At 38.8% G+C, this 16,256-nt stretch overlaps 1 protein-coding gene across 1 annotated transcript; it reads left to right on the forward strand.

The window, feature by feature from the left end:
* Positions 1–4,193: 4,193 nt before the first annotated feature.
* Positions 4,194–7,131, forward strand: LOC141641399 (uncharacterized). Its single transcript, XM_074450061.1, has 4 exons — positions 4,194–4,803; positions 4,971–5,195; positions 5,734–6,317; positions 6,928–7,131. The coding sequence occupies exons 1-4, from the start codon at positions 4,194–4,196 to the stop codon at positions 7,129–7,131; spliced, it is 1,623 nt and encodes a 540-aa protein (XP_074306162.1).
* Positions 7,132–16,256: the final 9,125 nt, after the last annotated feature.

Genomic DNA, 16,256 nt, shown 5'->3' on the forward strand with positions numbered 1-16,256 from the left:
GGTGTCTGTCATCAACCATCGGCCACCCATAAAAACATGTCACTCTCCAATCACTTGTCTCCTCGTGTATAATAAAATACATATAATGGATTGAAGCCGACACAAACTCACAGTTCACACACTTTCTCCACCAAAACGCGAGCCCACCAGACCGTCCCACATTATCCACCTCCATCCCCTCAAGTCCATCAAATTTAGCCCGGACGGTCTGCATTTCACAACCACTTAGTTTCGTCTCGCAAAGAAACACCATGGCCGGAGCCTCCCTCCGTATCAAATGACGGAGGGCACCAACTGCATCGGGGTGGCCCAATCCCCGACAGTTGAGACTTAGGATACTCATTGAGCCCGACGGGGTTGAGCTCCCTCAACTCCCGCCTCAGGTATCAAGACGCCCTCGTCTATCGTTACTTTTGACCTTTTTCCATTCAACAACTCCTTCACTGTCTCCTCCCTTCCCCGCTTCCCCGCCACATCACCCAGCCCCTCATGTTTCTCCCCACCACCCTCCACTCGCTGCTTTCGAGTCCACTTACTACTTTTCAGTTCCTGCCCACTCCTCTTCACCACACCACTCTCGACCGTACGCCTCAACTCCCCCTCCTCTACATCCATTTCCTCTCCCCTTCCCGGCTGCATAGAGTCACACACCTCTATAGTCACCCCGTGCCCCAACTCACCACCATAGCTCCCTGCTCATCCTTCGTCTCTGCCCCTGCTCTCATCGTAGTTTCTTGCCTCCCCTCCTCTTGCCCCTTCGAATTGTCAGCTTTCTTTTTATTTTTTAATCCTACTGCAATATTTTGGAGCTTTTATATAATGCTAGCTACTGCATGCTCCTCATCTTGTCTGCCATGTCTCTCAAGATCGGCTTGTAAAGATCGTGCCGCCTTCCCAACCCCTTCCTTAACTGTTTTGGTAATCTTCCACGGGGATGCGCAAAGCCATTCACCATATGTAAGATCCTCCTCGTTATAGGGCCCATGCTCACAATCTTTTTCACCATGCCCTAATTGCCCACACCCATAACAAAAAGTAGGCATTCGTTCATATTTGACATCGAACGAAACTGTCTGACCCTTTGGCATAGTAATTGGGACCGTCGCTTTCAGAGGGGTCCTTACATCATGTAAAATGCGAATTCTAATTGCTCTATCCATTTCCGGGTTTGGTCCCAATTCCATCCCAATGTATGTACCCAGAAATGACCCAATTTTTCTAGCATTGGTTTCATTTGTTCGACCCGAGATAGGTAAGTCATATACTCTCGCCCAAAAAGGAATATGGCAAAGAGGAATATCAGTAAACTTACCCGATGAGTTGAGTTCGTTAAAGCACCACACGAACTTGTCAAAATGCCATGGTTGATTGTCTAAGACCTATACCTTGTCGCGTAATGCCCCAAAATGAAAAAAACAAGTCTTCTCTTTCGCATCAACAACGTTCCCAAGTTTCACCGGATTCCATAACTTGATCGTTGTTTCAATGGCCGCCTTTACATTAATGGATTTCTGCGCCCATATTCAACCCACGAGCAGCATCAGTTTACCCTTCTCAGTTTCTTCCTCAGTACCATCATCCCACACGATTGCATCCGGCCCTCTCCCCACACCATCATCCATAATTCCCTTCCCCTTGCTTGAACTCGAAGCCATCAGATCAAATTGTTCCTTGGTCCTGCAGAAAAGATTCACAAGTATTTTAGATACAATCTAAGTTTATAGACCACAATACATAAACTAATAGGTCTAAAATCTTTCATTCTGTTCTGAGCTTTCTTCTTAGGTATAAGTACTATATTAGTTGAGTTCCAGCCCTCCGGAAAAGATGTGTCATTTAAAATAATAAGGACCGAACGAACTACAACAGGACCAACATTATGCCAATAAGTTTGACAAAAAAAGTCCATTCATACCGTCATGTCTTGGGGCCTTCAGCGGGTGTATGAGTGTATCTGGCTCAACGCAGCAAAGACTTCATTCTTCACCTCTGTACTACTCCCTTAGAATTGCATTCATTCCCTCCGTAACACACCCCTCCACTCCTCCCAGAATCCCCTCAAAAATTACCGATGGGACCGTCGCAAACAACCCCTCGAAATACTCCACTGCACACCAAGAAAGGCAGCGCATCATTCCCCTCGTAGCACCGATCACTACAAGAAATCCTATTTCGGGCGACTACAAATGGCGACTGAAAAAAATAGTAGCCAATTTGGCGACTGAAAAAAATTTCGGGCGACTGAAATTAGTCGCTAAGTTGGCGACTACCAAAATCCTTCAAATTATTGGACACAGCGATTTTCGAAAGGGCGACTGAAATCAGTCGCTAAATTGGCGACTACCCCTTTTCAGTCGCCAATTTCAGTCGCCCGCTCAACGAATATGAAACACACGCAGATCCTTTCTCCCCTCTCTCATACTTTACCAAAAATCTAAAACACACAAAATAACTCAACCGCAAAGGCGAAATCCGACTTGTACCCGACCACGACTCCGACCACCACTCCGACCACCGCTCCGACCACTGCTCCGACCACCATTACTGTGACAACAAGGTTCATCCTCTCCCTTATTTCGGTTCATCCAAGGTATAATTTATTTGTCTTAAATTTCAATTACTTTGTTTAATTTTAGATTATTTTGTTATTGTAACTAGTATTAGGATGATTTGATATGTTTATATAAGTATTTGTGTTGATTATTAGGTTTTTAATTGTAATTTAATTAGGTTTTGGTGAAATTGAGATTAAGGGTTGTGTAAATTGGGGGTTTTGATAGTGATGATTGTGTTGTTGATTTTGATTAATATTAGTTTTGTTGATTTTGTTTATTGTTTAGTGAATTAGTATAATGTTAGTAAGGTGGAAGTTATTATATGTTAGTAATGTTGAATATAGTAAGTTAGTATAAAGTTTTGTTTTTTAAAGGTAGTAAATTATTTTAATTAGTTTGATGTGGAGTATTGTTTTTTAAAGGTATTAGTATAGTTAGTATAATTTTAGTTAATTAGTATAAATTAGTATAATTTTAGTTAATTAGTATAAATTAGTATACTTTTAGTTAATTACTATAATTAGTATAAATTAGTATAATATTAGTTAATTAATATAATTTTAGTTAATTAGTATAGTTAATTAGTTTGTATGGATTATTATTGTTAAAGGTGGTTCTATGTTTTATTGTTAAAATTATGGTTTATATATTATTTAGATTAAAATGAAGAGATTGGAATGTGGATGGATGTACGAAGAAAGAGTAGATAAGAAGAGACGTCCTACCGCTAGATTTATAAAGGGGGTTCGTGGATTTATTGAATTTGCTAAACAAAATGATGAATATGATTTGGTAGAAAATAAACTTAGATGTCCTTGTACTAAATGTAAAAACGTGAAATATCTACATGACATAGAGGTAGAAGAACATCTTTATACAAATGGGTTTTGTCCAAACTATTACAATTGGATTTCTCATGGAGAAGCATATTCTCCCGAACAACCTCAAATCCAACAAAATGAGAACCCATATAGAGATATGGTTGTTGATGCCTTTGAGTCTAATATTTTCAATAATGACGATCATCTTGCAATGAATGAAGAAGAACCACCAAATCCACAAGCAAAAGTCTTTTTTGACATGTTAAAAGCTTCTGAACAACCATTATATGAAGGGAGCAAAATGTCATTGTTACAAGCCGCCTCTAGGATAGTAACGGTGAAATGTGAGTTTAATATGCCATTTAATGCCGTTGATGCCATTGCTTCTTTGCTTGAGGATGCTCTCCCCGAAAATAATGTCACGACCCGAAGTTTCTACAATACCAAAAAAATCGTTAAAGGTCTTCAACTTCTGCATCAAAATATTGATGCATGTCCCGAAGGATGTATGCTCTTTTGGAAAGATGATGCTTTCCTTGACAAGTGCAAGAAATGTCAAAGAGATAGATATGAGACAAGGGAGGGAGATATTGTTTTGAGGGGAAAAAAAGGCAACAAGGGTTGTAAGAGAGGTGGAAAGAGTAAGAAACCAATATCAATAAACCCGGCATTAATTTACTTTCCACTCGCTCCAAGACTTCAAAGAATGTATGCAACAAAAAATATTGCCGAACAAATGAGATGGCACAAGGAAAATCCTCGTACTCCGGGAAAGATGTGTCATCCGAGTGATGGGGAGGAATGGAAGCGTTTTGATATGATCTATCCTGATTTTGCCGATGAACCCCGCAATGTGCGACTTGGCTTGTGTACAGATGGGTTTTCTCCATTCGATCAGTTTGGTAAGCCTTATTCATGTTGGCCTGTAATGGTCACTCCATATAACTTACCACCTTGGTTGTGCTTGAAAAAGCAATTTATCTTCCTGTCACTTATTATTCCCGGTCCAAAAAATCCAAAAAGTAATTTAGATGTTTATTTACAACCATTGGTGGAAGAGTTGAAACATTTGTGGAATGTTGGTGTGGAAAGATATGATGTGTCCAAAAAGCAAAATTTTCAACTAAGAGCTTCACTTTTATGGACAATAAATGATTTTCCCGCTTATGGAATGTTATCGGGTTGGTCTACTGCTGGGCAAAAGGCATGTCCTTGTTGCATGGAAGAGAGTAAAGCATTTTATCTCCCTAATTACAAGAAAATAAGTTGGTTTGATTGTCATAGACACTTCTTATCGGAAAGACATGGACATAGGAGGAACAAGAAAGCTTTTTTAAAAGGTAAAGAGGTCCGTGACGATGCTCCGGATCGACTTCCAGGGGATGAGGTATGGGAGTTGATATGTGATTTTCCAACTACTGTTGATGGTACAGAAGAAGAGTTTAAAGAGTTGAAAAAAATATGGTTGGTTTAAAAGAAGCATTTTTTTGGGACCTTCCGTATTGGAAAACAATGTTAATTAGGCACAACTTGGATGTAATGCACATAGAGAAAAATTTTTTTGAGCTACTGATTCATACGATTATGGATGTAGAAGGAAAGTCATGTGATACTATTGCTGCAAGAAAAGATATAAAGAAATTTTGTGACCGTCCCAAATTGCACATTCGGAAAGACGGGTCAAAGCCAAAATCCATTTTTACTCTTGACAAAGCTCAAAGGAAGGTATTGTGTGAGTGGGTACGAAAGTTAAAGTTTCCAGATGGATATGCATCGGATTTTAAACGATGTGTTGATATGAAGAAGTCAAAGTTGCAAGGCTTGAAAAGCCATGATTGTCATGTCTTCATGGAACGATTATTACCCGTTGCTTTGAAACATCTTCTCCCGACTACCGTGTGGAATGCAATTGTTGAGATTAGTCAATTTTTTCGAGATTTATGTTCCTCCTCAATATGCGTTGAGGACATGATACGTCTCGAAGAGCAAATAACAGAAATATTGTGTAAACTTGAGATGATCTTACCTCCTACATTTTTTAATTCCATGGAGCATCTACCGGTTCACTTGCCTTATGAAGCCAAAGTTGGAGGACCCGTCCAATATAGGTGGATGTATCCATTTGAAAGGTAATAAAAGTTAACTAGTATTATTGGCATTATAACTATTATTCTTTTATACACTTTAATTTTTTAACTTTATCAACTTTAATTAAGCTCTATAATTATATTATAGGTTTCTTAAACACATGAAAAAGAAAATTGGTAACAAAGCTCGGGTAGAAGGTTCTATATGCAATGCATATTTAACAGAAGAGATTGCAAATTTTTGCTCGCTTTACTTTGAAAAACATATAGAAACCAAGGCAAAATACTTGAACATTGATAAAGAGGATGAAATTGATGCAAGTTTACCCGAGTTTTTTCAAACTCATGATGATGAAGGTTGCTCAACAATTGGGGGAACAAGATATTTGGATGACAAAGAATATAATCGTGCTCACCTTTACGTTCTATCTAATTGTGAAATCTTAGAACCATATGAAATGCAGTTTGTGACTGATTTCATGAAAGAGCATTCTAATGTGAGGAGGGATGATGTTTGGAATAAACACGAGGAGCAACTTCCATCATGGTTTAAGAAGCATGTTATTGAGTTGAATATCGAAGATGATTTGATAAAGAGTTTAGCCTATGGTCCTTCACGAATGGTTAGAACTTGGAATCGATACCTAGTTAATGGATTCAATTTTCATACATTCAACTATGGTAAAAATAAGGCTACATGCAATTATGGTGTCACTATTTCTTCTCTTGATGGCAATGACTATTATGGTATAGTAGAGGAAATATTTGAGATGTGCTATAATGGGCGTGAGCGTGCTTATAAGACTGTCTTATTCAAGGTTGAATGGAAGGACAATTCTATAGCCGGAACAAGAGTACATGAACGTTACAAACTCATAGAAGTGAATCATACTAGAACATATTCTAAGTATGACCCTTTTATACTCGCACATCAAGCTCTTCAAGTCTATTTCTCTTCTTATCCATGCACGAGGAATGATAGAAATCAAAAGCAATGGTGGGCAGTCTTTAAGACAAAGGCAAGATCAAAAATAGATACCTCTTTTTTCCAAGAAGAAGTAGTATCAAGTAGCACCATTTTGTCTCCAATTGAAGAAATCAGTTACGAGAATGGGAATGAGGAGGGTGAAGAGTTGGAAGATGAAGAAGAGGAGGAAGAGAATGCAGAAGATATAGAGTTGGAGGAGTGGGAGGAGGAAATACATAATGATAATGATGATGATGATGATGATGATGATGATGATGAAGAAGTTGATGATGATGATGATGAGGAGGAGGATGAAAATGAGGATGAGGATGAGGATGAGGATGAGGATGAAACTGATGAAGAAGATGATGAGGATTAGTGTTAGTTATTTTGGTAAATTTACTAACAACATTGTTTAATTTTATTTTATATTTTATTGCAATTATGTTTTTATTTTATTAACAACATTGTTTAATATTTTTTTTTTGAAATTGTAGATGGCAGGAGGTCGCGCAGGACGAGGTAGACAGCGAGGCGGGGGTAGTCAGCGTCGTAGTACGTCTTCTTTAGAGGAAGAGGAGACGGAGATTGAGCGGGCGTCGGTCGAGGAATCGACCAATGATGACTCATCAGATCAGGGACCCGAGATTCAGTGGACTAATGATGGGAAGATGATACTTGATCCGGCTGGTCTTTGGTAAGATATATGTTACTCATATGTTCATTTCATATACTCCATTAAAGTTACAATATTCATTCTTTGTTTAATATAAACTCGTACTTGTATTTAACATATTGTATTTCGGTTTTAAGCTAACGAGAACGGTTGTTAGTGGTTGTTCGGCAAGTACGAAACAGAAAGATGACGGGGGATGTTCCTACTTGTTGGACCGACGCTACGCCCAAACAAAAAGAAGAATGGTTCAACATCTTTCGGGTATATTTTTGTATATATTTAATTTGTTAATTTATATCTAAATTTCAATTAGTAATTTATACTAATAAAAACTTTTTATAGAAATCCTTTGATTGGCCGGCGGGATTGGAGTATATTGTCCGTGAAAGGTACAATCATATTTGTACTAAAAGATATAGAGATATCATCTATAAGACCGTGAGGAGGAAAAAGGAGCCCGAGCATTTGAAAGGTGTGTATTATTTTATTAGTTTGATTACTTGTATTTAGTTATAATAAATTTACGTAACCATTTTATTTTTTCTAACACTATTTTGAATTTTAGGTGACGCATATGAAGGTCTAATAAAGAAGCGTGATACCCCGGAATTTAAGATAAAGTCGGAGCGAGGTTCACTCAACAAAAGAGGAGGAAAGAAAGAAGGCATTGTTGAGGCTACTCACTACGGGGGATCTCGTTCTTTCTTGGATCGTGTTTTGGGAGTAAGTATACATAACAACACCTTAGATTATTATTAAAAAAAATTTAACCGTGAAAACCGTGAATTTATGCTTTGTTTGTTTTTAGAAGGGGAAGAGAAAAGGTAAGGTAGAGATGACGGCTCCCGAGCTCTTTGCAGACACGCATAGCAAGGTTGATGATAAGGGTATTAGGCATTGGACTAAGACGAAAGATAAGGAGCTATATGTATGTTTCATTTAATTAGTCAATTTCCTTTGATAACATTATATATTATAGGTAAATTTTTCATGAAAAAATAACCTTTAATGATATTTGGTTTCACTTGTAGGATGCTTTTTTGCGTGAAAAAGAGAACACCCTCGATAGGCTCGATAATGATATTTGGTTTGACTTGGTTGAGGGGTACAAAAAGGGTTCGGTGTATGGAACCGGAGAAGCTCATGGAGTTTTCTTCAAGGCGCCAAAAGCAAGGACTTCTTCAAAGTCCAAACAAACTTATGAGCCGGGAATTGTAAGTGTCTTACAATCACAACTTGATGAAGAAAGGCGCCAAAATGCCGAAGAAAGGCGCCTAAACGCCGAAAGGGATCAAATGCGGGAAATGAAAGCAAAGTTCGATCAAATGGAAGCCTTCTTCAGTTCGTGCAACTCCGGTCCCCGTTCCCATTGGCAAGATCCTAATGATCCATCCGGAGGAGGTGGATTTGGCGCGGGTGCTTCTTTTCCTGTTGCTTGACTTATGTGCCCCTTTCCCAAAACTTAAGAACATGGTAGTGGGTACTGTTAGTTAGACTTGGTAGTGGGTATTGTTAGTTAGACTTGTGACGGATTTGGTTTGTTGAGGATTTGTTGGTACTTGTTAACTTGGTTTATTCTCATTTTATATATGAGATTTGGTTATTGGTGTTCCATTTGTGTTGTGTTGTGAGTTTGGTTTGCTCAAGTTGGTGCTGTAGTAATAGAAATGCAGGTACGAGCAATGAAAAGGATAGGGTAGTATGAAAAACCGAATTTTCATACCAAAATTACAGTGGAATTGGCGACTGAAATGTAATAACAGAGTACCCAAAACAAAACCTCCTGATATGCCAGTGCCAAAGGCGACTACTGGGCGACTGAAAGTAGTCGCCAATTTGGCGACTGAAGGCAAAGTAGTCGCCAAATTGGCGACTGAAAATAAAAAATGGCGACGGATTTCAGTCGCCAATTTGGCGACTACTTTGCCTATCAGTCGCCAAATTGGCGACTACTTTCAGTCGCCAATTTGGTTATTTGGCGACTACTTTGTCAGTCGCCAATTTTAGCGACTGACTTCAGTCGCCCGATTTCCAATTGGTGACTAAGTGTTGCTACAGTGCGCTGGCGACCAATTTCAGTCGCCATTTTCAATTTAGCGACTGATTTCAGGCGCCAAACGTAGTCGCCCGAAACAGGATTTCTTGTAGTGGATCCCCATCATCTACCAGTTTTGCAATATAATTTTTCTTTTTTCGTTGTCCCGCCTTTCTATGAAAAAATTACGTATTGCGATCTCCATCCTTCAGCCAAATAGACCGTGATCTTTGTTGAAAGTATTGCTTAGTTTTGCTTCAAAAGAATCCAACATTGATAAAATATGTTGGAGTATTATAGTTTATAAGTGATCAGTTGTATTGGACTACTAGATATGTAGTGGTAAAGGGACCGTACCACCACACACGCGCACGCGCGCACGCCACGCCACGCCGGGCCGGGCTCGGACTCGGACATGGGTAGAGCACCTGCGCTGCGTGCCGTAGGCCGTTTTTGGTAGTCTGATCACATATTCTCTATATTGTTTTTGCACAAATTCCGAAACTAATTGCTCGGTCTTTTATGTGATTGTTGCGTTTTTCCTAAACTGAAAGTGCAGTCTTCTGTACTGACTTTTTGTGCTTTACAATACTGATTTTGCAAATATCTAAAAGCTATTTACGAGACAATTTATTATGGCTCTAGATCCTTCCTACACCTCCTATATATACTCCCATTTTCTACCATTTCAGAACACACAACAACACAACAATTCTCTTCTCTCTCTATCTGTCTCTCTACACTCCATTTCCATAGCTGATTTTAGGCAACGTTCTGTTACTACTCCTCAATCCGAGTCTTTGTCGTACACCTTAGCCTCGGAAGTCGTGTAACCCTGGGAGTTGGTTGCCAAGAGGCCGTGTGTATCGAGCGGGGCAAATTCAACTTTAGGGCAGTGATTCTTATCACGCCACGACTTCTATCTCTGCTGGTTCTATAAGCTTTACCGTTCATTGTTTTCGTAATAGTGATACCTCCTACAGTCTAAAGTTGAATTTTAAAAAAAAAATTACTTGCTCGTTAAATTTTTTATCGTAGGCGATATGGCTATGCCAATTTCTGCTGCTTCTTTTAATCCGACTCTTATGCCTACAGTTTTTATCCCTGATATGTCAAAATTGGATTTACTTGATGGTAAAAACTATAGGATTTGGTCAGAAAAACTTGATTTTCTTTTAAGCCAGTTAAAGATAGATTATACTTTAACCGGAACAAAAGCACCAGAAAACAGTGAACGGGATTTTCCTGCAGATAGTAAAACTTGTCGTGGCATTTTACTGCACTATATGACGGAACCTTTATTTTTAATATATAGCAAGCTTGAAACTGCTAAAGACATCTGGGACGCTCTTAAAACAAAATATGGAACTGATGATTTTGGCACTAAAAAATACGCTTGCAATAGATGGTTAAATTTCCGTATAACTGATGAAAACCTGTGTTAGATGAAGTTTATGAGTATGAGACTTTATGTGCTGATATTATCGTGGAGGGTATGAAAATATGTGAAACTTTTCAAGCTAATTGTCTACTCGAGAAACTTCCTTTATCTTGGCAGAATTATGTGCACTCCATGAAACACAAACAAAAGGATTTCACTCTTCTCGAGTTAGTGTCACACATCAAGATTGAAGAGCAAAATCGAATCCAGTTAAGAGGTAAACAAGTTGATCATTCCTCTTCCAATGCCAATCTCGTTGAGACAAAAAATCGCAACAAGGTTCCTAGACGTAATAACAACAACAACCACAACAACAAGGGACCAAACCAGATCCACAGAGTTAAAAAGCAAACAGATTTCAAACCCAAAAGGCCGTTCAAAGGAGAATGCTTCACTTGTGGTGAAACGGGTCATTCTGCAAAATTCTGTCCGCAAGGATCCCAAGGAAAGTCAAGAAACAAGCATCAAGCTCATCTCACCGAAACAGATGAAGTCATTGCTGCCGTTGTATCCGAGGTAATTCTGGTAAGCAACATCACAGAATGGGTTTTGGATATCGAAGCTACGAGTCACATATGTTGTGACAAAGAAGCGTTCAAAGAATATGTGCCAGAAACTAACGGACAATGCGTGTTCATGGGCAATTCTAGCACCACACGCGTCATTGGTAAGGGAAAGGTACAACTGAAACTAACTTCTGGTAAAATTCTCGAACTTAATAATGTTCTTCATGTTCCAGAAATTCGTAGGAACCTTATTTCAGGGTCTCTACTTAACAAGGCCGGTATAAAACTCATTTGTGAATCCGACAAACTTGTACTCACTTGAAACAATAATTTTGTTGGAAAAGGTTTTTGTAATGGCGGGCTTTTTGTGCTCGATATGGTGACTATTAATAAAAACTCCACCGCTTCCGTTTATCTTGCCAAGTCTCTTACTTTATGGCATGCTAGATTAGGTCATATAAATGTTGATTATGTTAAAAAATTGAAATATCTTGACCTTATACATGGCTTTAGTAATATGGCTTTTAACAAATGTGAGATACGTGTAGAGGCTAAACATTCCAGGACACCGTTTAATAAACAAGTCCATTGTGCCTCGACTCTTCTTGAATTAATCCATTCGGACTTGGGAGATTTCAGAAACACAATGAGCCGAGGAGGTAAGCGTTACTATATCACCTTTGTAGATGATTTCTCTAGATATACAAAAGTGTATTGTACGAAGATGAAGCCGAGCAAAAATTCATGATCTATAAAGCTGGAGTTGAGAATCAATTAGACCTTAAAATCAAATGTGTTAGGTCTGATAGGGGCGATGAATATGAGGGTTATCCACTTAAAAAATATTGTGAAGAAAATGACATTATCCATGAGATCACCGCCTCATTCACACCTCAACAAAACGGAATAGCCGAAAGGAAAAATCGATCTTTGAAAAACATGATTAATGCTATGCTTATTAGTTCTGGTATGCCTACTAACATGTGGGGCGAGGCCATTCTTTCTGCTTGTTTTGTACTTAACAGAGTTCCAAAAAAAGATTGGAAACAACTCCTTATGAGCTCTGGAAAGGCCATAAGCCTAATCTTAACTACCTCAAAGTGTGGGGGTGGTTGGGAAAAATTGGAATACTTGCATGCCAAAGAAGCAAAATTGGACCAAAAACAATCGACAGTATATTCATTGGTTATGCTTCTAACAGCGCGGCCTACATGTTTATTCTAAAGTATGGTTCAGGTTTTGGTTCTATTAAAGAATCTAGAGATGTTTTATTTTTTGAGAATATTTTTCCGATGAAAACTAACATTGAACCTCATTTACCACTTGTTTCCAATAATGTTGATAATGCTTCTACTAGTGCGGAACTAATGCGGATGCGATGGATCGAACCTAGAAGAAGCAAGAAGGCTAGAATAGCAAAAGACTTTGGCCCAGACTTCGAGACAAGTTTGGCAGAAAAGGAATTTCTTGATGAGGAGGATATTCGTGCCTATGTTCTAGAAAATGATCCGAGAACGTACAAGGAGGCCATGAATTCCATCGATTCTACTTTCTGGCTGGAAGCTATCAACAGTGAGATAGATTCCATCAAAGGTAATAACACTTGGATTCTCACGGATCTGCCTAGAGGGTGTAAAGCTCTAAGCAGTAAATGGGTCTTCAAGAAGAAACTCAATCCTAATGGATCTATCGACAAATATAAAGCTAGATTGGTTGTATGTGGTAATCGACAAACCAAAGGTTTGGATTTCTTTGACACTTACTCTCTTGTTACTAAAGTTGCTACTATTAGGGCCTTAATTGCACTAGCTTCTATACATGATCTATTTGTGCATCAAATGGATGTTAAGACAGCTTTTTTGAACGGAGACTTGAACGAAGAAATATATATGAAGCAACCAGAGGGTTGTAAAATTTCAGGACAAGAAGACAAGGTATGTAAACTGGTTAGATCATTGTATGGTCTAAAGCAAGCTCCGAAGCAATGGTATGACAAATTTCATCAAACTATTACATCTTATGGTTTTCATGTAAATGATTCGGATGCTTGCGTATATGCTAAAAGTGACAAAGATGGATGTGTCATTATGTGTCTGTATGTTGATGACATGCTCATTTTTGGCACTAATATGAAAGTTATCAAAGACACCAAAGCCTTCTTAAGTTCTCGTTTTGACATGAAAGACCTACGTGAAGCCAATGTTATTCTTGGTATAAAAATTTCTAGGACCAAATGGGGTTTGCGTTTGGATCAGTCACATTATGTTGAAAAAATTCTTAAAAGATTTGATTGTTTTGATTGTGCACCAGTCAAAACCCCATATGATGCTAGTATACACCTAAAAAAGAATGAGGGTGTCAGCGTGAACCAAGAAGAATATGCTAAGATAATTTGCAGTGTCATGTTTTTAATGAATTATACAAGACCGGACATTGCTTATACGGTAAGTCATCTTAGCAGGTATACACATAGTCCAAATCAGTCACACTGGAATGCTTTATATAAACTTCTAAAATACCTTAGGGGAACAATGGATTGGGGTTTGCACTATTCCAAATCACCATGTGTTTTAGAAGGATATTGTGATGCTAATTGGGTGTCTAATAATGATGAGATTCATTCCGCTAGTGGATATGTGTTTACTTTGGCTAGTAGTGCTATCTCTTGGAAATCTTCTAAATAGAGTTGTATTGCAAAATCAATAATGGAATCTGAGCTTATTGCTTTAGAATTGGCAGGTCAGGAAGCCGAGTGGCTAAGGAACCTGTTAGCAGACATTCCATTGTGGGGGAGACCGGCTCCATCAGTTTCAATGCATTGCGATTCTCAAGCAGCCATTGGTGTGGCAGGCAATCAAGCTTACAACGAAAAGAGGAGACATATACGCTTGAGACATGCTATAGTTAGGAATCTGATCAGAAATAATGTGATATCACTGGATTATGTAAAATCGGAGAAGAATATTGCGGATCCTCTCACGAAAGGCCTCTGCAGAAAATTAGTGCTGGAGTCAGCACGAGGAATGGGTTTAAAGCCTATTGGGAGTGAATCATGACGGGGCTCCCCCACTTGGGTTTACCAAGTTCAATGGGTCAAACGAAGTCACGAGGATTTCATGTTGTAATACTACTACCATTCCTATTTTAATAAAAGTGATGTAGTATTCTTTTATATATTGTGTTATTTATGTCAAGTGAGGAAGGTTGAGCTAAGCTCTTAATAAGTCCATAGTCCTTGCTTAAGGATGGTTTGTGACAGTCAAACCTGATGGACTTACCTATATGAATGTGGGGGAAATGCCCTACCCCATATGAGGTCTTTAGGCTTTAAGACCATTAGAGCGTTCACGAGAACCCAGGCATGTGAGGGGCACCTTTTATGACATTTCGCGAGGACGAACACAAATTTGAATGCAGGTTTGTGCGCAGTTATCAGTTACAAACCACCATGGAGAGTCCAATGCCGAGAGCAACTCGATACGGCTGTAGCAGGTAATTGTATGCACTGGGTGATAATTCAATTCCTCAGGAACATTGTCATCTTAAGACTTACTTTCCGTTGCCATAATCAGCTATTTCTCTTCTTCTTCTTTTGAATCATGTGGGGGATTGTTGGAAGTATTGCTTAGTTTTGCCTCAAAAGAATCCCACATTGATAAAATATATTGGAGTATTATAGTTTATAAGTGATCAGTTGTATTGGACTACTAGATATGTAGTGGTAAAGGGACGGTACCACCATACACACGCGTGCACGCCACGCCACGCCACGCCGGGCCGGGCTCGGCTCGGACTCGGGCACGGGCTCTGGGCTCTGGTAGAGCACCTGCGGTGCGTGCCGTAGGCCGTTTTTGGTAGTCTGATCACTTATTCTGTATATTGTTTTTGCACAATTTCCGAAACTAATTGCTCGGTCTTTTATGTGATTGTTGCGTTTTTCCTAAACTGAAAATGCAGTCTTCTGTACTGACTTTTTGTCCTTTACAATACTGATTTTGCAAATATCTAAAAGCTATTTACGAGATAATTTATTATGGCTCTGGATCCTTCCTACACCTCCTATATATACTCCCATTTTCTACCATTTCAGAACACACAACAACACAACAATTCACTCCTCTCTCTATCTGTCTCTCTACACTCCATTTCCATAGCTGGTTTTGGGTAATGTTCTGTTACTACTCCTCAATCCGAGTCTTTGTCGTACACCTTAGACTCAGAAGTCGTGTAACCCTGGGGGCTGGTTGCTAAGAGGCCGTGTGTATCGAGCGGAGCAAATTCAACTTTAGGGCAGTGATTCTTATCACGCCACGATTTCTGTCTTTGCTGGTTCTGTAAGCTTTACCGTTCATTGTTTTCGTAATAGTGATACCGCCTACAATCATTGTCTCCAAAAGCGTTATCCCTGTCTCAATAAGTGTCCAATCTCCGACACAACCTTCTTCCGTTCTTGTACATGTCGCGCGTCTCCACTACCTTCATTCAAAACTTTCAACCGTCTCCGCTTCTTATTAAGGTCACGGAGGATTTTCCCTATACTTATTCTCTTCCATCCTTCAGCCAAATAGACCGTGATCTTTTTTTTTTGATACTATTTACTACCATCAAAACTTAAGGAGGTCAATTGCACATACAACCAAACTTAAGGAGGTAATTTGCCACTTCACGGGCCATATAATTGTCCAGTTTAGTAGTGTGGTAGTGTTTTTTAGTTCTTTACTCCAATGATTTAAATAATTTGATGAATCCCTTTTAAGAAAATGATGGTCATTGTCTCAACTATGATCAGTACTACAATCGCTATGTACGGTTAGGATGTTTATCAGTGATTTTCAGTTACATATATACTTGCACAGTTACGTTGATTCTGATATTGTTCGTCAAATAAGCCATCTTGAGCATTATGCAGTATATATTAGGCCGTATGCCCGTATATATCTTCAAATTCTATCTTTGTTAGCACAATGAGTAATTTCATCACAATGAGATGATAATCGGAATAATAATGCTAAACAGTCCATCATTGTCTTAGTATTAGTAAATAGATATCGTAGATGTCGTATTGTTTATATTTGTCTATATTTTATATTATGTTCACACATGTATCTCGAGTATATAATGTAAAACGTTAACACAAACCCTAGCCGCCTTTCTCATACGCCACGGCC

The sequence above is a fragment of the Silene latifolia genome, chromosome 2 (assembly GCF_048544455.1).
Source record: "Silene latifolia isolate original U9 population chromosome 2, ASM4854445v1, whole genome shotgun sequence".
Classification (NCBI taxonomy): Eukaryota; Viridiplantae; Streptophyta; class Magnoliopsida; order Caryophyllales; family Caryophyllaceae; genus Silene; species Silene latifolia.

What these genes read in the sequence shown, in the direction of transcription:
- LOC141641399 (XM_074450061.1), top strand. Translation starts at nt 4,194, where the DNA reads ATGATCTATCCTGATTTTGCCGATGAACCCCGCAATGTGCGACTTGGC. An exon ending in TTTTCCAACTACTGTTGATG is followed by an intron (nt 4,804 to 4,970) that starts GTACAGAAGAAG and finishes TTATGGATGTAG; the next exon opens with AAGGAAAGTCATGTGATACT. An exon ending in GAAGAAGTCAAAGTTGCAAG is followed by an intron (nt 5,196 to 5,733) that starts GCTTGAAAAGCC and finishes AAAAACATATAG; the next exon opens with AAACCAAGGCAAAATACTTG.